The sequence below is a fragment of the Watersipora subatra genome, chromosome 1 (genome assembly GCF_963576615.1).
Source record: "Watersipora subatra chromosome 1, tzWatSuba1.1, whole genome shotgun sequence".
In the NCBI taxonomy this organism is placed as follows: domain Eukaryota; kingdom Metazoa; phylum Bryozoa; class Gymnolaemata; order Cheilostomatida; family Watersiporidae; genus Watersipora; species Watersipora subatra.
In genome coordinates this window covers 79,222,088-79,244,655 of record NC_088708.1, presented here as the reverse complement: position 1 = coordinate 79,244,655, position 22,568 = coordinate 79,222,088, and the positions used below count along the sequence as shown (strand labels likewise).

At 35.0% G+C, this 22,568-nt stretch overlaps 1 protein-coding gene and 1 pseudogene across 1 annotated transcript; one reads left to right on the top strand and one right to left on the bottom strand.

Annotated features, from left to right (window-relative positions):
* Window positions 1–966: 966 nt before the first annotated feature.
* On the bottom strand, window positions 967–17,606 carry LOC137391973 (perlucin-like). Its single transcript, XM_068078555.1, has 5 exons — window positions 17,487–17,606; window positions 16,443–16,521; window positions 10,814–10,849; window positions 7,454–7,636; window positions 967–1,331 (listed from the first exon to the last, which is right to left on the bottom strand). The coding sequence occupies exons 1-5, from the start codon at window positions 17,604–17,606 to the stop codon at window positions 1,093–1,095; spliced, it is 657 nt and encodes a 218-aa protein (XP_067934656.1). The 3' UTR covers window positions 967–1,092.
* LOC137385478 (uncharacterized) lies at window positions 1,415–2,913 on the top strand (annotated as a pseudogene).
* Window positions 17,607–22,568: the final 4,962 nt, after the last annotated feature.

Below are 22,568 nucleotides of genomic sequence, written 5' to 3'. Positions count from 1 at the left end.
CTCATTATGTTTTGTATTCAATGACTAAGTCATTAGATGCATGTAGTGCTACGCTAATATTTGTTGATTCTTTGAAGGAATGTAGTGCTGCATTAATATGTGTTGATTCTTTGAAGGAATGTAGTGCTACACTAATATGTGTTGATTCTTTGAAGGAATGTAGTGCTACACTAATATGTGTTGATTCTTTGAAGGAATGTAGTGCTACACTAATATGTGTTGATTCTTTGAAGGAATGTAGCGCTACACTAATATGTGTTGATTCTTTGAAGGAATGTAGTGCTACATTAATATGTGTTGATTCTTTGAAGGAGTGTAGTGCTACACTAATATGTGTTGATTCTTTGAAGGAATGTAGTGCTACATTAATATGTGTTGATTCTTTGAAGGAATGTACCGCTACACTAATATGTGTTGATTCTTTGAAGGAATGTAGTGCTGCACTAATATGTGTTGATTCTTTGAAGGAATGTAGTGCTGCACTAATATGTGTTGATTCTTTGAAGGAATGTAGTGCTACACTAATATGTGTTGATTCTTTGAAGGAATATAGTGCAACACTAATATGTGTTGATTCTTTGAAGGAATGTAGCGCTACACTAATATGTGTTGATTCTTTGAAGGAATGTAGCGCTACACTAATATGTGTTGATTCTTTGAAGGAATGTAGTGCTACACTAATATGTGTTGATTCTTTGAAGGAATATAGCACCGCACTAATATGTGTTGATTCTTTGAAGGAATGTAGTGCTGCACTAATATGTGTTGATTCTTTGAAGGAATGTACTGCTACACTAATATGTGCTAATTCTTTGAAGGAATTTAGTACAACACTAATATGTGTTGATTCTTTGAAGGAATATAGTGCAACACTAATATGTGTTGATCCTTTAAAGAAAGGTAGTGCAGTATCAATATATTTGCAATTCCTCAGCTACAATAAACACTATGTTATAATAATGGCCTTTTGGATGAATCATGCACAAACAGTTGTCTATGATTAATCTACACTATAAAGTTAAGCTGTTATTTTTTGCAAAAAGAACAAAAAGAAAGTTTTTTATCAGAAACTTTTGAACTATTGAGAACAATTCAAGGGCTAACAACCTTCTCACATGCAAACCAGAGAGGTGCATCGCATGCATAATCATTTAACTGACAATTGCATCTGTCTGAACATTCCGAAACAAGGCAGTCTTCATTTCCTCCTTGATTATTCGGTTCACTCAGACACCATGGCACTGTGTCTATGAGCTCTGTCGATTTTCCTGTCCAGTGCCATAAACCATTTGTTCTTTTCCCTCCTAACCATATGCTTTCACCTGACCATCCTGTTTCAAGCAACATGAATAAAGTTTAGTGTAAGCTTAATTGGTTTCCTTTGAGGATTATTATTTATACAGAATGCATTTAAATGCATTTAATATAGTTTAACTTACACTTACTATACCATAAATTACACTAAATATAGTTTAATTTACACTTAATATAGTCTAACTTACACTTAATATAGTCTAACTTACACTTAGTTTAGTTTAACTTACACTTACTATAATTTAATTTACACTTACTATAGTTTAACTTACACTTACTAAAGTTTAACTTACACTCAATATAGTTTAACTTACACTTAATATAGTTTAACTTACACTTAATATAGTTTAACCTCCACTTACTATAGTTTAACTTACAATTAATACAGTTTAATTTACACTAAATATAGTTTAACTTACACTTAATATAGTTTAACCTCCACTTACTATAGTTTAACTTACACTTAATATAGTTTAACTTACACTTAATATAGTTTAACCTCCACTTACTATAGTTTAACTTACACTTAATATAGTTTAACCTCCACTTAATATAGCTTAACCTCCTCTTAATGTAGTTTAACTTACACTTAATATAGTTTAACTTACAATTAATACAGTTTAATTTACACTAAATATAGTTTAACTTACACTTAATACAGTTTAATTTACACTTACTATAATCTAACTTACATGTAAAGAATCCATATTAAACTAGCTCAAAAGCTTGTCCAAAGTATGCAATTATTTTGCAGTGACACACATACAATAACCACAGTAACGGCATATCCTATAAAAAGCAACCAGAAAATCAACATAGCATATTCACTCTTTATACCACCTTTTACATCGCTGACATCCTGTTTGTGGACACCTGCTGGGCTGGCTGATGACAGCTGACCTGGGCTCTAGTTGGCCAGTTTTTTGATGCTGCCATCCCAACAACCAATTGGAGAGAATTCCATACATTAGCTTTTTGCCTTTTTGTGTATGGAGATGTGTAATAAATTGAGATTTGCTGTCAAAGCTCTTTTAGCACCCGGTCAAGTTAGAAGTTTGAATTATATAAACTACCAATACAAGACTATATATACTACAACCGACAACTTTTCAAACCACGAGCAAGTTATAATGGAGTCACAAGGTAAATAATTAACTATTGTATTTTTCTTTGTGTCTACTATAATTTTACATGTGTGCCTTGTGTATGTTTACATGTGTTCATCTAATCTGTTTTTGTAATACTATTGCATTGTTTCAGCCACTGTTTTAGTACTATTGTTTCAGCCAATATTATTATATCTAATTCATTATCTTAATATTATTATCATTTCTTTTAGATTTCACGGTGTGTTTTGCTTGCTACTATTATACGTAATCCATGGACAATGGTAAAAATTAAGAGATCACTAGCACTGCAAACGACATACTATATTATTACATCAAACACATCAGTGCAATCCAACCCTCTACTATCCGACTTGCTCCGGTCATTAGCGAACCGTGACATTAAATCGGTACATTACACTTAATATAGTTTAACCTCCACTTAATATAGTTTAACTTACACCTAATATAGTTCAACTTACACTTAATATAATCTAACTTACACTTACTACAGTTTAACTTACACTTAATATAGTTTTACTTACAATTAATATTGTTTAACCTCCACTTAATATAGTTTAAGTTACACTTAATATAGTTCAACTTACACTTAATATAGTTTAGCCTCTACTTACTATAGTTTAACTTACACTTAATATAGTCTAACTTACACTTAGTATAGTCTAACTTACAACTAATATAGTTTAACTAGGTTTCCTATCGGCTCTTTTGAACAAAAAGTTATGGCGAGAATAACTAATAGTTTCTCAGCATATTACACTGGATATGAAGACTTTAAAATCTGAGGCTTAGGCAACAAATGGTCCGGCGATAACCTTTGGCTCAGCTAGTAAAGGTGTCACACTTTGGACATCCTAATCTTCATTTTTATTTAGAGTTGTCTGCTTTAGTGTCTACATGTACCTTGTACAGGTCAGTCATTGTTGATTAAAGGGTATTGTTTACACAAATGAGTACGTCTGTATAAGAAAATAAAGGCTACACACCTACAAAATGCGTCCTTTGCAAAGTCAACATGCTGTAAATACGTTGTTTCCAACCAAAAATGTTGGTAGTAATAAAAATAACTGATATGTGATTGGCTGTAACAGTTACATATAATTAAACAATATGATACAAAATTAAAATCAATTTTGAGTAGAAGTTACCAAAATGGTTAAAGCATTCTCAGATAGTTTCGTGCATTGTAGGTACACTCTTCAGGTAAAATGACCAAAGGTTGGTAAATGTATAAACGCAAGTTAAGCAATTATAGGTTTAAAATAAATAGAATTAAAAGACACTATAAACGAATGTTGTATGGTAACAGAACTCATGTAATGTGACCCAGTCTGTGTCTACGTGCATTTCTACATGTCGATATCATTTCTACTCTGTTGTTTAATGTTGATAGCTGTGGCTCATGAACTATATAGAATTTTTCCCATTGACAGAGGTTGCAGAGTTTTGTAGATCGATTAAAAGAAGATGCATGCTTGAGAATTTTCCAGCTTATGTTATGGTTAATGTCACTCTCTTTCAGCATTAAAGTTCAAGACAGTCAATTGCCAATTTCAACGCAAACTTGCAGAAGATTTAAGAAAGAGTACAAAAGAGACAAAAGAATACACTTATTGTTTCAGCAGATAAGACTACACACTATTACAAACTAAGTATCGAGAAATACCAGGACTTACTAACTAAAAATATCATGGCCGACTACGCAAGAGTAGACAATAACGTTGTATCCAACATCACCCGTGCAGCCAAAAACATTGCAACAAAATTAGGCATTGAACACTGAGTGACAGCCACTGCTAGAAACGAAGCTTTTTTGACTCTAAAAGACCACAAGCCAAATTTTGAAAACAACCCGAAGTGTCGATTAATAAACCCCACTAAGTCAGAGATTGGCTTCATCAGCAAAACCATACTTGACATAGTGATTGAAGAAACCAACAGGAAACTAGACCTGAACATCTGGAAAAATGCAATGTCTGTTCTTAAATGGTTCAACAGTATCCCCAACAAGAGCGATTACCCTTTTATAATGTTTGATATTATAAACTTCTACCTTTCTACATGTATATCAAAAGAACTACTCAATAGCGCCTTAAACTTTGCTGCTAACCACTCATGCATCAATAGCACACAGAGAGAAATCATATACCACTCAAGAAAATCAATACTATACAGCTCGGGACAACCATGGGGTAAAAAAACTACTGCCAACTTATTTGATGTGACCATGGGGTGTTTCGATGGCACTGAGATGCTTCTGGTAGGCACTTTCTTGTTAAACTCAACCATAAATGCATCAGCAAACATGGAAGGAACTTTGGACTATACAGAGATGATGGTCTCGACATAATAAAAGACACCGCTCACAACATTGAAATGCTTAAGAAAAGTTCGTGCAAGCTATTTCAACAACACAGATTAAACATCACCATAGAGGTAAACAAGAAAATAATCAATTTTCTTGACATTACTTTTGACTTAAGAACAAGCAAGCATAAGCCTTACAGTAAACCAAACTAAAAATTTTGCATGTTTCCAACAAATCCAACCACCCACCGAGCATATTTCGTAACATACCAAATGCTTTCAACAAGAGATTGTGCCAAAGTTAATCCGATGCACTATCTTTTCAACAATCAGTTCCCGCTTATCAAGAGGGCTTAAAGAACAGCGGCTACGACCATCAGCTATCATACACACCAACGGAACATAACATCAACCCCAGTATAAGCAGAAAACGAAAGCATAAAATTATATGGTCTCACCCACCAATCTCTAAGAGCACAGCCACAAAAATTGGCAAGAAATTCTTCTCTATCTTAAACTCAGAATTCCCAAAAAATCATAAGCTTCATAGACTGTTTAACAAGAACACGAAAAAGATCAGCTACAGCTGCAGCCCTAATATGATAGATCTTATAAACAAGCACAATAAGGTGTCCAAACCAATTTCAACACCAACAAAGAACTGTAATTGTCGCAACGCAGGTCAATGCCTACTAAACAGGAAGTGCTTTACAGAGAGTGTTTTATACAGTACCAAGCTGTTGCACAATACTCACAACAATCATATGTAGGGCCGACTGAGACATCATTTAAGAAAAGATATTCTAACCACAAACCATCCTTCTATTCTGCCAATAAGAAAAACTCCACCAAACTGAGCGAATGCATATGGAAGCTGAAAGAGAATGATATTAACTATAACATAAGCTGGAAAATTCTCAAGCATGCATCCTCTTTTAATCGATCTACAAAACTCTGCAACCTCTGTCAATGGGAAAAATTCTATATAGTTCACGAGCCACAGCTATCAACATTAAACAACAGAGTAGAAATGATATCGACATGTAGAAATGCACGTAGACACAGACTGGGTCACATTACATGAGTTCTGTTACCATACAACATTCGTTTATAGTGTCTTTTAATTCTATTTATTTTAAACCTATAATTGCTTAACTTGCGTTTATACATTTACCAACCTTTGATCATTTTACCTGAAGAGTGCACCTACAATGCACGAAACTATCTAGCAGTAAAATGCTTTAACCATTTTGGTAACTTCTACTCAAAATTGATTTTAGTCAGCTCTAGTTTTACTATTGAGCATTTTTTCAAACAATTCGATAATCCTTGATAATACAAAATTAAGATATAATTATAACAATCTCGATTCAATTTTATTTGTTTTTCAAGCATGTCAGTTGCAAACAATGATGACAACAGAGTGCACAACAAACAATTATTTATATATGGGCGAAGATATTCTCATTTGTAACGGATATACAAAAACCACTGGCCCAAATTAGAATACCTCATGGAACAAATGAGACATTTTTTTGTGATCAAACATGATAAAATTATTTTTTCTATAGTTTAATGTATGTTATGAACTTGAAGGTATTTTTGCACTTGGTTGTTTGCATCGTCAATTTGTAGTGTTTTTAGCAAAATAAAGTAATGCACGATATAGCTATGTACATAGCTGAACCAATGCTGTTGCTATCACAAATCATCGGTGATCTATGTCACAATTTACAAACATCCTGATGATACATTATTTCAATAGCGCAACTAGAAAATCCAGCACGGACATCATGACCTTCAGACGGCAGAGCTAATTTCCATTGGTCAATAAATTGTAGACACAATGCATCATTTAGTGGTGTTTGTGTATGTAGACACAGAAAATATTGCATTTATAGTACGCATTGGCTATGCATTCTGTCGATGGGTGTAGGCAGGTCTAAAGGTTTATGAATATACCTACACTGCCTAAGCCTTATCATACAACAATGCTACCCGCACAGCCTACATGTGTTTATAGATACACCTTTACCTTGAATAATACAAACTGAGGATGACTTATAAATAGAACCATGTTTGTCTGTACTAATCTTCCAAAGAACATTTCATAACGCATATCTATTGATATGGTAGCTGATTGTCAGGGCCAGGGCAGAGCTAGAGAGGACACCCGATGCCGAGGTGGGCCAATGCCGAGGCGGGCCCATGCCATGACCCTGGGCCAAGCCCCGACTTGGTAAACGACACAGCCTTTGGTACCACTTCCGGTAGGCTGAGGGTGGGCTATCGAGTTGGCTTTACCATCGAGGGGCGGAGCCAAGCTACATCCAGGAGATACATGGACGCCGTAGAAGCAACCAAGAGCACCGGGAAGTCTCATGCAGTGCAGTCTGATGTTTATTGCATATTTAACTGTACCCTTATATATTTGCTGCGAAATGTACATCCTTCATTTGCCTTGTACTCGAGGAGTTTGATTATTGAGGAGCAAGTAGAAAAACTCAGTCAGTTTCTCTACAGTACAATGCCAAAGACTCTAAACCATACTACTGCAGCATTATTACTGATTGATAATACTAAACCTATGCATAGCAAAAAGAACATTGTAAAATTAATGATAAGGATAGTGATATGCAGCAGTGAATCCTATTTTGAATGCCAGCCATGAGCTAAGTATTGTCAGCATTACACGGATCTCATACCTGCATTGATCTTTCGCTGACCCGCCAACCAGAAAGACGACTCTAAGGTATCGAAAGTTGCCAGGTGTTCACCATTGACCTCACAAAAATATTTTGCATCTTTCCACGTCTTCATGAGAAAGATCATCCTCATGCATGTGTTGGAATGAGGGTTTCTTATATAGGTTGGTGGGCAGTTCACAGCTACAATATTTAACAGTTGTTACAAGAAGATCTTATATAGGTTGGTGGGCAATTCACAGCTACAATATTTAACAGATGTTACCAAGAGGATCTTATATAGGTTGTGGGCAGCTCACAGCTACAGTATTTAACATTTGTTACTGAAAGAATCTCATATAGGTTTGTGGGTCATTCACAGCTACAATATTTAACAGTTGTTACAAAGAGGATATCATATAGGTTTGTGAGCAGTTCACAGCTGCAATATTTAACAGTTGTTATATATACAGTGAATATCTCATATAGGTTGACGTGCAGTTCTTAACAGTTAGTTTGCAGATGCAGAAAGCATTGGGAGGCTTGTACATTAGTTCTTAGCAAAAGAGATTGATTATTATTTGAGCCTTTCAATGTAATTTTATACGGTTGTTTCATAAAACAATCTTTAGCAATTTCAATAATTAAGCAGAATAATAGGACTCAGTTTATTTTAAAAGCGGATCTAACCCTTCCCTGTTTTATAGGAAGCAATATTTTTAAAAACCAATTTATATACACAATGTAAAGAAATACAAATAGGGAGATGTCTCATGGTATAGGTATATGTAAAAAGGTTTGTCAAAACCTTAACAGCATCTGAGACTCAGTTTTCACCAGCTTGACTAACATTGTTACTGTATGTCAAGCTAGAAAAAAGTAATTTTACTTCATAATTTTTTGCAGTAACTATAGCGCCAGATTGTTTCATAGATTTTAGCAAAGTTTATGTTTTGCTAAGCTACCATAGCCAAAATTATTAAACGCTTTTTTCCCGGATCTGTTGATGTATTACTTGAATTTTGGAATTTGAAAATTAGTGTCTCAATGCAGTAGTTTGACAATTTGAACTTGTAGCAGTCTCTTTATATGCAAACCGTAGCTAGGTAACTACAGTGTCTCACAGCAGCCATATCTTCCTTTTTATATGCAAACCGTAGTTAGGTAATTACAGCGTCTCACAGCAGCCATATCCTCCTTTTTATATGCAAACCGAAGCTAGGTAACTACAGTGTCTCACAGCAGCCATATCTTCCTTTTTATATGCAAACCGTAGCTAGGTAATTACAGTGTCTCACAGCAGCCATATCTTCCTTTTTATATGCAAACCGTAGCTAGGTAACCACAGTGTCTCACAGCAGCCATATCTTCCTTGTTTGGATGATTTTATCACAAAATTTAATTATTAAAAGCAAGCAAACTTCGAGTGCTTGAATATGTGAAACAATTATTAAGAAAAAAAATTTTCGCAAGTAAAAACATGAGTGAATGACAATAACACACAAGAATGATTGATATGAAGCAACATTAGTTTTTATTTTAGATGTGCAAAAATTTACTTTTGCAAATGCACATGGAATGCTTTAAAAAGTAGTGACTATACTAAATGATTAAGGATGCATTACAATGATATATTTAATTAGCTTTGAAAGTTAGAAATTCGTGTAGTGCCATCCTGAAACAATTATTTTTGAACAACAAATGTACGTTGCTGGCACATGCAGAAAGTAAATGGTGTGTCACTATTCAAGTGCAAAAGGTAACTCAGATATCAGAGCAACACTCAAAGGCATCTCAATTTTTTTGTGATAGTTGGGACTCAAAACTAAGAAATACTCTATATATCACTTAGAAACTGGCCATATGCTATTGCATGATCCTGGCAGGTAATTAGATTGAGTACGAGGTAGAAACCAAAAGTTGTGAGAGTCTGCATTTATATAAGTAACTAGGTGAATGCTGGGCATTGCATAAGTAATAAATAACAACTTATAAACAGTCGCAGGTAATGTAGTTGCCAATTAGCACAATTAGCCAATGGTAAAATTAGCAAACTGACTAATTTGAGTAACTTAAGCTAGTAACTTAAGTTAGTAAGCTTACTATAATAAGAGCCATCAAGTCAACGTAATGTGTGAAGTTGCCCATTACACTTCAAGCGTGCGTATTTCAACAGATGTAAGGATTATGACTGTATACATTTCATTGTATAGTAATGTAGCTGCTCGGCCTAGTGGGTAAGCTTGCCTGTTTGCAGACCTGGAGGTTCCGAGTTGAAATTCAGTGCAAACCAAATTTTTGTTCCACAATCTTTATTGCTTTAACTGGACACACAAAAAACAGACAAACACGGATATATATATAATGTATATAATTATATACATACAACTAGCTGTGCTACCCGAGTAATAAAAAAGTCTTTGGTCAGAAAATTGATTTGTATTTAACATATAACAACATTTGCCATTTTCACTTTCAAACTACATATCATGAGAAAAGTGTTTTGTGTAATTGAAATAAATTAAAAGAAAAAATGAAAACAACTGTAAAGGTTTTCAAACTTTGTCAAACAACTTTTAAACTTCATATCATGAGAAAAATGTTTTATACAGGTCAAATAAATTAAAAAATAAAACGACTATAAAAAAGTAAATGTGAAATAAGATGTAAATGTGAAACAATTAGCAAGCAGCTAAATTGAGTCAGTGTTGCTATGGTTACAATTGAGTCAGTGTTGCTATGGTTACAATAAAAGATGATTCAGTAATGATACATTTAATACGAACTGAAGAAACAAAATAAAAACCCTGAATAAGTAAAATTAATAATAACAATTATTGCATGGAAGTGTGTGTGTGCGCGCGCGTCTGTGTATAAAAAAGGTTACTGTTCCATCAAAAGCTATCCATCAAAACTTTGAATACGACGATACGCAGACGACAGAATTGTCCGCGTGAGAAGAATTAGCCTTGAATTACCTCGGATATAGTAATTGAACCTTACGAAAAATATTTCTTAACAGCGGCATCGTAACGCGTGGACACATTGGTTAAATAATCAGCCTGCGCTATAGCTATAGACGGACAGACAGATAAATCCAATTAAGTCCATAAATTTTAATTCAGCCAAGTCTAGAATCTGAGTAAACAAGCCAGCGAACTCGAGCATACAGAGCGCAGTAAGTTTAAAGGCTGCTGGTATATGAATTTTTAACATTTGAAAGTATCTTCCTTTTATGTTGAGCCTTTGATCCTTTATTTGGTGTCTGTAGAGCTAGATAACTATTTTTATAATGCTAGACTGCAACATTTTTTTAGATGTCTGTGATACTATGGCATGACAAGGCATTGTAAGTTGATTTAAAGTTTACAAACACCCTACCTGTTTCTTTCTTCTGGCAGATCTCACACAGGTTTCCTGCAAGAGCAAAAGAAGTAAGGATGATAAAATAGCTGTGAAATGTAAGAATAAAATGGCACAGCGCTAAAGCAAACCAAACTAGACTTAGTCAAATGACAGATACAACATTTAGGCTCTGTGTAAGTGTTACGATGTAGCTAACACAAAGTTGAGTAGAGTGTATATAAATAATGATTGATTCAGAACAAAGGCCAAAACAATGTGATGGTGTCCTTTTATAATTGTTGAGTGATCGGGTTTGTTGGAGTTCGGGCTATATTGGCATCTAAGGCTACAACAGTTGCTGAGAAATATGATCGTTAGACACCATGATAATTTGTGTGCTGTGAGTATGTCAGTACAGACAAGCCAACAGAGCTGAGTATGTCAGTACAGACAAGCCAACAGAGCTGAGTATGTCGGTACAGACAAGCCAACAGAGCTGAGTATGTCGGTACAGACAAGCCAACAGAGCTGAGTATGTCGGTACAGACAAGCCAACAGAGCTGAGTATGTCAGTACAGACAAGCCAACAGAGCTGAGTATGTCGGTACAGACAAGCCAACAGAGCTCTATCCGTGGAATTCTATTCCTCAATATTCAACAAGCTAGATGCTTGTTACAGCAATATTCAAAATGTTCCTGAATCTCTTTGTATTGTTTAGCGCAAAATCTAATAAAAATTTGTGTCAGCAATTATCTTGGAAATTTGTAAATTATTTAATTTGTTGTATCTCCCAGCCGTATCGCTTGCAGAAACAGGAGTATGCATAAGGTATGGCTATGGCTCTGTTCTATAGTGTAGAATACTCTCTGGTCAAAATATCTAAATGTTTAGCAGAGGGAAATTGTAAAATGAAGACGCAACGTGCCATCTTAATTCAGTTTATCCCATAATAACATAAGCAAATTTTACATGTATCAAGGATTGAATAGAAACGTCAGGAGCATCAATAAACTTAGTCAAATCTAGTCACAATGAGTCTTGCAAACTGTGCTATACACAAGCAATGGAGCTTATTTAGAGTCATTTGGCAGAATTTTCTAGCAGTGATTCACATCGTGGAAGAGATTTTACATAACATAACTTTAAAAGCTTAATGAAAGATTCATCCTCAACTCTGAAAATGTTTACTCGTTATTGTTGTGGAATGTGATTCACTGAGAGCTGAGCCTAGGGCTGAGCTAAGCCGAGCCGGGCTGTGCTCAGCCATGCGGAATAACGAGATGAAGGGAGTTAAGCCCATAGATATATAAACCTAGATTGGCCAATAGGGAAAAAGCCTGTCAGACTTAAATAGCATGACGTAACGTCATTGTATTGTACCTCATGCTTGACTGCACTGTTGTTAGTGAGGAGCTAATGAGGAGAAGGTGACAAAATCACATTTATTTTGACATAAAAACCTTCTTAGATACGTAATCCAGTAAACTAACGCAATTGTGTGATAATATCTGATAACCACCATAGATTCAAACTATAAAAGCTATGAATTGTTGCACACAAATCATGAGCCATTAGGGCTTTATTTGCCACCCTTTCTTATCTCCATTCTCCCTTTTCCTCTTCTCCTAAGAAGAAGTGAGAAGGGGAAAAGAGAGAAGGGGGAAAGGAGAGCGGGGCAAATAGCCCACCCACTCAAAGAGCCAGACCCTGGCTAGGTAAAAGACTAATATCATGTTGAACTAAACATGACTAAATATGACGAGCCTGTGAAGTTTTGATCTGATCAGGGAAATGGAATCAATGGCTTTCTTAGCTAGAGCTGGAAGGAGACCAAGGAATGCAGAGTCGGACCAGACACAGGGTCAGCAATGAGGGCCAAAATCGGGTCAGATCGGGTCAGCACGAGCGATTTTTTATTCATTTAAGGTTAAGAGATAGTTCTATTACAGCCTAATGTTGTGACATCAATAAACTAAGATAAAAGAAACCATTATCACACCAATCATTACAGTATATTTTATGGCTTGGTTTATAGATGCAATCTACAATTTATGGCTAGACATTGGTGGATCAATGCTATTCAATGGGTGATAGATTAATGGCATGATTTGGCTAGGGTTTTTATTACAGATTTTATTTTCAACTGCTTTTATAATCAACAAGAGATTAGTTAAGAAATACTTTACAAATATAGAAATAGATAACCCAGCATAGTGGAAAGCAAAAATTCATCACTTCCCAAAAACTTTCGGTATTAGTGAAAGAAACTACAAATAAAATAAATTTGCTGCATTGAAGGTTCTTAAACGCGCTTTTAAATTCCTCAGAATGCCCTCGTTGTAAATGCCTCAATAGTATTTAGGTGGACCTTTCTTTGTAGCTTAAAGGTTGACTTGCAAAAAAATTCACATTACAGTTATTTGGTATCAAAAGATTCACCATGTCTTACTCTGTTGTGTTGTATGTAGGTGCCAAATATGTGGAAATGTGATTACACGCTCTTAAAAGCTCAAAAACGAAAAGCCGCCATAGATTGGAATCTGTTCATTTCTCTGACGTAGTCATTACAGTTTGATTATCATCTTGTCGCGTGATGTTCTCATGTGAATTGAAAGGCCAATAAAAAACTTAATATAAAACTTATCGTAGCACTAGTTTATGACAAACACTTTGGTTTTTACCGAATACCCCGTATCAAATATAGATGCTCGCTACTTTACAGTTTTGTTTCAGCATTATTCAATCATCAAGTCGTAATCTGATCACGTGACCCAATACTTCGAAAATAATTTTTGCAGCACTTTTTGATTATCACAGGTGACCAACAGGCTCGTCATGATTATCAGACAATGATATGTACTCCTTCGAGCTAAGGTTAAAAAGTTTAACGATTTTTTACGGTAAGTTATAAGATATCAGTGCTAAAAGTGACGGCATTACAATGACGATAAAACAGACGCGTAAGAACAATAGACATGGTTTTATTGAATGCGTGAAGTATATGTGTGAAAATATTTCGACGAATGAGGTTGCATGAAGGTGTTAACAGAAATCATCCTGTAACAACTATGTCCCATTTGAGCTGTTTTGGAAAGCGAATCCAAACTACGGCGGTCTCGTGTGGCTGCGATTAACTGTTCGTTTTTTAGTTTTAAGAGCGTGTAATCACATTCCCATATATTTCACACTTACAACACAACAGAGTAAGACATGGTGAATCTTATGATACCAAATAACTGTAATGTGAATTTTGTTGCAAGTCAACCTTTAACTTGCTTTTGCATGTTGTTCAAATAACTTGGTATTTTCCTTTTGTGACTGGCTTTTTCATGAACTCCCAGACCAACGACATGTTGATTATTTCTTGCCAAAAAACGTTGTGAAACCCATAGTCCAAAGACTATTGTCGCAGATGTAAAAATATAGTCTTGACTCACCTTGTTTTATTTCGCCTGGTCCTTCCACGCTACGACTATATGCGACTCCATTTCAATCGCACTTAAAAAGCAACATACAACCGCTGTTGTTTAGCCATAAACCTACCCGTGTCTTTGTATATGAAGACCCGAGGGTCGGGTGGCCTGACCCGGGCACCTCTGACCTGATGGGTCAAGACCAAACGAGCTACCCATGCGAGCTCTATTCTTAGCTTCATAATGCGCTCTAATTGAAATATATCTCTTTACTATCTCACGAGCTAGGCTACTAGCTTGATGATTACACTTAAACAAAAGCATGATGTTGAACCTCAGCAACTTGTCCATGGTGGCAATTATTGCTAGCCTGAGAAAGTTTTTCACCAATCCAGCACTACTAAGCAACACTCTCGTCGCTTTCTCACTGTGGTTGCAAACCTCAATCACCACAGGCGAAGACAAAGTCAAGCCACCACGATTCTTGACTGTGATTAGGGAATTCGTTGCTTAGTTTACATCATAGTTGGTAACATCCACGATGCTAGTGATACAATCATTACACGTAAGGTTTGGTGACCTAGCCAGCTACATAGCCAGCTGTAAAATAATCATTCGGTCTCATTTTTGACTTAAGACATACTTGCATACTCATCATATTTAGTCATGTTTAGTTCAGCATGATATTAGTCTATTTACCTAGCCAGGGTCTGGCTCTTTGAGTGGGTGGGCTATTTGCCTTCCTCCTCTCCTTCCCCCTTCTCTCTTTTCCCCGTCTCACTTCTTCTTTGGAGAAGGGGAAAAGAGAGAATGGGGATAGAATAGGGTGGCAAATAAAGCCCTGATGGCTCATGATTTGTGTGCAACAATTCATAGGTAGCTTTTATAGTTTTAATCTATGGTGGTTATCAGATATTATCACAGAATTGCTTTAGTTTACTGGATTATGTATCCAAGAAGGTTTTTATGTAAAAATAAATGTGATTTTGTCACCTCCTCCCCATTAGCTCCATTGTGAAGAACAGTGCAGTCAAGCATGAGGTACAATACAATGACATTACGTCATGCTATTTAAGTCTGACAAGGCAACCGATGGAATAGCTATTAATGGCCAATCTAGGTTTATATATCTATGGTTAAGCCAGTCAGAGCCAAGCCAAGCCAGCTGAGTCCAACCAAGTGGAACAAGAGGGGCTCCATGCTATATAAGCACGAACGTTCACAGAAAAGAGCAGAGCTGTTCTCCGACTGCTCATTACATGTTGCATGCTTTCTATTGTAACCCTTTATGAATGAAGCAGACAAATATTTGTATAAACTCTTGTACTGAGTCTTGTACTGGTGGAGCAGTAAAGGCAGTGCACAAAACCTTTGCATTATTCACGACTAATTGGGTTTGAGTAGATCATTGAAGCAGCGAATTGACACGAGTAAAGTGGGGAGTGAGCGCACTTCAAGGATTCCTTTTACGTATTCATTTGAGATGCGCATGACAAAAGTTGAAAAAACTTCAATCGTGGAACGGGGTAATCGATACGTATTCCTGAATCATTAAACCTGGAGTTATCTTCTTCATGCTGCTTTCAACAGATACACAAAAGGCATTTGTTATATAACAAGCGTTCAGTAATCACAACATAAATACATTAAATACATTTATATATAAAGATCTCGGTCCACGGCCTTTGCTGCGATTTGTTGCACATACACTTATCTACTGCCAGGCTCCCTTACTCAAGTCTACTCAAGTCTACTCAAGTCAATTATTTTATAGCTTCAAAGCAAAAAATACCACACTTCTTAAAAAATTTTGATCGTGGAATACGGAAACGTCGCAATTCAGAGAAATAAGAAGAGATTTATCTACAAGTGAATTGTTGAGTTTGTGTCAGCAGCTGTCGCCAGTGCAAACAAAGTCATTAACATGGCGGGTACTAATGAGCATGTATAGTGTTTAAACATCTAATTGAAAATCCCAACTTTGCGTTATCGTAAAATTGATTTTAAACTAAGTAGTTAACACGCCAAATAACAACTTTAAGAAAAATTGCAAACATTGAAACTTAAGAGTTTAATTAATTTGTTATTACAAACAATGCATTCACTTACCGTGATAAAGAACTGGCTTTTCTTGGCAAAGTATAGCCCAACATGTTTTGTTCAAACAGACTGACTAAAGATAATATAAATCACGTACTTACCATAAGTGTTCAAACAGACTGACTAAAGATAATATAAATCACGTACTTACCATAAGGAAAATCACCAAATGGTACGCTGCTGATCAGCTCTCTCTTTGAAATAGAACGCTTTTCCTTCACTTCTCTAAGCTGCCAAATGCATGAGTAATTTATGGGTTATTAAATCAGTTACATTGGCGAGAGTTAGCCATGGACTTTGGCTGAGAGGGTGTTTTTTAAAGATTGTATATCGTAAATGAGTAAGTGATGGAAACCCTGTTTCCATTTAATACCAGCATTATGATCATTATTATTATTCAGGTTGGTTTAAAGTCACATTATATCTAAAAGGTCTATTTTTATATAGCAATCGTATTTTAATGTGTGATGAAAAACTGGTTGATGAAAACTTGTTTGTAGTTGTACTAGACATATGATTTGGTCGAACTATGGTATAATACTCTGAGCGACCATAACTATTCTTTGGTCAGTCAGACCGTTTGCGCAAGCAACGAGCTACGTAAATCTCGAAAAAATGGTTTAAAAAGCTTCTCTTATAACTCATACAAAAGACACTCATATTACATTGTTTATATCATCTTTATAATGAACTGATTTTTTGCAGCCACTTTCAAAGACGGACTATAAATTGTATTAAAGTCTCACCAACAGAAGAGTAGAGAAGCAATCTTTTGTAAGATTAATCGACTATTTCAGCATTTGACTGTCTTTTTATGGTTTTAGTATTGTTCATCATTTTTGATGCCAAATTGTTCACTATTTGTTATAAATAACAAAGATATTTAGATTAAAATACTAATAAAAGTGTTATTTTACTGAAAATTTTGTACAAAAATTATGTTTCACAGCTAACAAAAACATTAGCACATTCAGTGTCAGTTTGCATGAAAATGGAGCGCACCATTGAATAAAAAGCATTTAGTTCATGTAGGGCCCTTTTTGTTTTTATTGGCCATTTCAATCTAATGAAGTTTGATCAGAATCTCTGTCAAAATCTTTAGATCACATGACAATGACAGGTATGACTATTAACACAGTCGGTATAAAAAAAACTTAGATGTAAAAGCAGCTTAGCTTCAGGCCTCTACGCTTACCGGTTTTGAAGGGTGAATCTCTCTTTCAAATGGCTTGTTGTCTTGCAACTGGATGGCCAGACACAGCTGAAGAAGGAAGAGCAGTGTATAAGACTTCAACAAAGTGATGACTGCAGACATTCTCTATTTGGTCAGTGTGCTTTAGGTGAACATAATGAGACTATGTTGGAAGTGCCAGCAGTTTTATCTGCTTGCATAAGTATTTTAATTGGAGGAAGATTCTACCAATCATACTTTCTTAACAGCAATGCTTACGAATGGAGCTTAATATTGTAACCATCATATGGGTGGAGCTTAATATTATAACCATCACATGGGTGGAGCTTAATATTATAACCATCACATGGGTGGAGCTTAATATTATAACCATCATATGGCTGGAGCTTAATATTATAACCATCATATGGGTGGAGCTTAATATTATAACCATCATATGGGTGGAGCTTAATATTATAACCATACCGTATTATTATAACCGCTGTGAGAAGTTAGTATGGTTGAGACTTGGATGTTATGTGTATATTTTTTGCAAAGACAGCATAGCCTATGTGATTGTAGCATACTCTAACTGTACTCTCCTTTTCTGCTTTTTCAATGCAATAGCTTTCAGCCTGAAATCTTGCCAATAAAAAATGCATGAGGCTTTTCATGGTACACATTTTGAAGATCAAAATAATATCTCTCCAAGCTTCTCTCGTGGCAAAAAGGTTCATGAAAAATAGTGTTGAACAACAAGGCAATATGCAGCTGTTTCTAACTGGTACTTGTATATTATAGCTGCTACAGATGAGGTAAAGCAAAAAGCTGTCTTATGCATTTCCCTGATATGAATACTGTAGGTAGATGTTAATACTATATGTAATAGACTTAATACTGGTGTTAATACTATATGTAGTAGACTTAATACTGATGTTAATACTATATGTAGTAGACTTAATACTGGTGTTAATACTATATGTAGTAGACTTAATACTGATGTTAATACTATATGTAATAGACTTAATACTGATGTTAATACTATATGTAGTAGACTTAATACTGATGTTAATACTATATGTAGTAGACTTAATACTGATGTTAATACTATATGTAGTAGACTTAATACTGGTGTTAATACTATATGTAGTAGACTTAATACTGGTGTTAATACTATATGTAGTAGACTTAATACTGATGTTAATACTATATGTAGTAGACTTAATACTGATGTTAATACTATATGTAGTAGACTTAATACTGATGTTAATACTATATGTAATAGACTTAATACTGATGTTAATACTATATGTAGTAGACTTAATACTGATGTTAATATTATATGTAGTAGACTTAATACTGATGTTAATACTATATGTAGTAGACCTAATACTGATGTTAATACTATATGTAGTAGACTTAATAAAAAGCTACCTCTACAGACAGAACTTAGCTTACAATCGCATCTACGTCTGAATTTGTTTACAAAATATAGTTTTAGCTGATATTTGCTCTGACATACAAAGTAATTTCCATCATATGATGTTCAAGTTTGTTCCAAACATTGCAGATTTATATGCGAAAGTAAAAATAATTAGAAACAAGATGTACAAATAAATAAGTATATATATATATAATGCTAAGTTAAACAATATCCAGTGCAAGTAAAGTAAATTAACCTGTGTGTTTCCATTTCTATCACTTCATTACTCTACTAACAAACTACGCACTGCCGAGGCAGCACTTCCTGTCTACAAGGGAGAGTAACACTAATAACCTTTTTTATTGATTATTTCCTCATTAATTTCCACCAATAATTTAGAGTTTTAGATTTAGTTTTATACAGTATTACATCCTCTACATGTATTTGTTTTGATGCTAGATGTTATTATTTCAAGTATTTACTGTTGTTTTGTGTTATCGAACAATTTAAACAAAATGCAATGTACAAAAACATTTGCAAAATTTTTTACATTAATCCAAACATTGGCTCCAACATCTGAAAGTTTTGACATGCAAAACAAATATCATAACACATGAGAAGTTGTGTTCCACCTCTATGGTTAGATCATTTTTACTTTAGCACGAGCTTTTTTCGTAATTGCTCACAAGATACGCCTCAGCACTTATCACTTAACAAATGTCGAAGACAACTATACGGGACTGACCTAGCTGGCTCAATACGCACACAGTTGGCGCTTCATCGCTTTTCTACACTGTTTTTTTGCGGAATTTTCCCGTACACTTCTACCAACCCAAACAAGTATACGATATGTTCTACAGTAATTTATTCATTTTACACTAAAATAATATCCATATTTCTCACACATTTTCTTCAGTTCAATATTTGTTAGAATATATATATTATTAGAATATATTATATATATTATATATGTAATATATATTACAATGTATTTATTAGAATCATTGACATACTACTGCTCTTCAGGATAGCTCTAGATAGATAATCCGTGTGTGGATGCATCCACTGACTCAAATTTCTACACAATACTATCCACTGTATATACTCTTTTATAAGTGTCTGATGTATAATTTATGTATAATGTTTATCCATACATTATACAGTAGAACATATACATATTTATAATGCTGTCTAATTCATAATGCATCCCTTGAACTTTTTTGCAAGAAGCTGGATATTTTCATATACTTCAAGTAAAGTGCGGCTCATGATTTTGAGTATAACACATTTCTTTTACATTCAGTATATCTTGTGATGTGTGGAATCTTTTGTATGCCTTGTATGTAAAATAAAGAAATGGCAACAAACTATGGTATCTGTTATATTTGTGATAATTTCTGAGTTAGATTCTCTTTGTAAGATTTACAAAACAATGTTATTAATATGAGATATCATATTTTTCTGGAAATAACACAACATCACTTTCGTCAAGTTAAAGAAACATTTTGGCAGCAGTAAAAGTGTGCTGAATAAAAATACAGATTTAAATTAATTATGGAAGGCATATTACGACCGCAGCAAGTAAATACCTGAGAACATGATTTGTCAAGTAAATGGCAAAGATGAGTAAGACTGTTCAATGACTACTAGCTGGCCATAGATTAAACTTCAAGCACTGTGGCTGCAAAAAGGCATAAATTGGCACTGTTTAGGCATGTTAGAGGTGAGGATGTTTGAGAGCTTTATCACTCTTTGTTTAGGCATGTTAGAGGTGAGGATGTTTGAAAGCTTTATTACTCTTTGTTTAGGCATGTTAGAGTTGAGAATGTTTGAAAGCTTTATTACTCTCTGTTTAGGCATGTTAGAGGTGAGGGTGTTTAAGAGCTTTATTACTCTCTGTTTAGGCATGTTAAAGGTAAGGATGTTTGAGAGCTTTATCAATCTTTATTTAGGCATGTTAGAGGTGAGGATGTTTAAGAGCTTTATCACTCTTTGTTTAGGCATGTTAGAGGTGAGGATGTTTAAGAGCTTTATCACTTTTTGTTTAGGCATGTTAGAGGTGAGGATGTTTAAGAGCTTTATCACTCTTTGTTTAGGCATGTTAGAGGTGAGGATGTTTGAGAGCTTTATCACTCTTTGTTTAGGCATGTTAGAGGTGAGGATGTTTGAGAGCTTTATCACTTTTTGTTTAGGTATGTTAGAGGTGAGGATGTTTGAGAGCTTTATCACTTTTTGTTTAGGTATGTTAGAGGTGAGGATGTTTGAGAGCTTTATCACTCTTTGTTTAGGCATGTTAGAGGTGAGGATGTTTAAGAGCTTTATCACTTTTTGTTTAGGCATGTTAGAGGTGAGGATGTTTAAGAGCTTTATCACTCTTTGTTTAGGCATGTTAAAGGTGAGGATGTTTGAGAGCTTTATCACTTTTTGTTTAGGCATGTTAGAGGTGAAGATGTTTAAGAGCTTTATCACTCTTTGTTTAGGCATGTTAGAGGTGAGGATGTTTAAGAGCTTTATCACTCTTTGTTTAGGCATGTTAGAGGTGAGGATGTTTGAGAGCTTTATCACTTTTTGTTTAGGCATGTTAGAGTTGAGGACGTTTGAGAGCTTTATTACTCTCTGTTTAGGCATGTTAGAGGTGAGGATGTTTGAGAGCTTTATTACTCTCTGTTTAGGCATGTTAGAGGTGAGGATGTTTGAGAGCTTTATCAATCTTTATTTAGGCATGTTAGAGTTGAGGGCGTTTGAGAGCTTTATTACTCTCTGTTTAGGCATGTTAGAGTTGAGGACGTTTGAGAGCTTTATCAATCTTTATTTAGGCATGTTAGAGTTGAGGACGTTTGAGAGCTTTATTACTCTCTGTTTAGGCATGTTAAAGGTGAGGATGTTTGAGAGCTTTATTACTCTCTGTTTAGGCATGTTAGAGTTGAGGACGTTTGAGAGCTTTATTACTCTCTGTTTAGGCATGTTAAAGGTGAGGATGTTTGAGAGCTTTATCACTCTTTGTTTAGGCATGTTAGAGGTGAGGATGTTTAAGAGCTTTATCACTCTTTGTTTAGGCATGTTAAAGGTGAGGATGTTTGAGAGCTTTATCAATCTTTGTTTAGGCATGTTAGAGTTGAGGACGTTTGAGAGCTTCATTACTCTCTGTTTAGGCATGTTAGAGTTGAGGATGTTTGAGAGCTTTATCACTCTTTGTTTAGGCATGTTAGAGGTGAGGATGTTTAAGAGCTTTATCACTCTTTGTTTAGGCATGTTAGAGGTGAGAATGTTTGAGAGCTTTATTACTCTCTGTTTAGGCATGTTAAAGGTGAGGATGTTTAAGAGCTTTATCACTCTTTGTTTAGGCATGTTAGAGGTGAGGATGTTTGAGAGCTTTATTACTCTTTGTTTAGGCATGTTAGAGGTGAGGATGTTTAAGAGCTTTATCACTCTTTGTTTAGGCATGTTAAAGGTGAGGATGTTTGAGAGCTTTATTACTCTCTGTTTAGGCATGTTAGAGGTGAGGATGTTTAAGAGCTTTATCACTCTTTGTTTAGGCATGTTAGAGGTGAGAATGTTTGAGAGCTTTATTACTCTCTGTTTAGGCATGTTAAAGGTGAGGATGTTTAAGAGCTTTATCACTCTTTGTTTAGGCATGTTAGAGGTGAGGATGTTTGAGAGCTTTATCAATCTTTATTTAGGCA

Excerpts from the sequence above, each read along its gene's own strand:
- LOC137391973 (XM_068078555.1), bottom strand. The coding sequence starts at position 17,606 with ATGTCTGCAGTCATCACTTTGTTGAAGTCTTATACACTGCTCTTCCTT. Across the intron at positions 16,522-17,486 it reads AGATTCACCCTTCAAAACCG|CTTAGAGAAGTGAAGGAAAA; the intron begins GTAAGCGTAGAG and ends TGCATTTGGCAG. Across the intron at positions 7,637-10,813 it reads CTGCCAGAAGAAAGAAACAG|CTGTGAACTGCCCACCAACC; the intron begins GTAGGGTGTTTG and ends TAAATATTGTAG.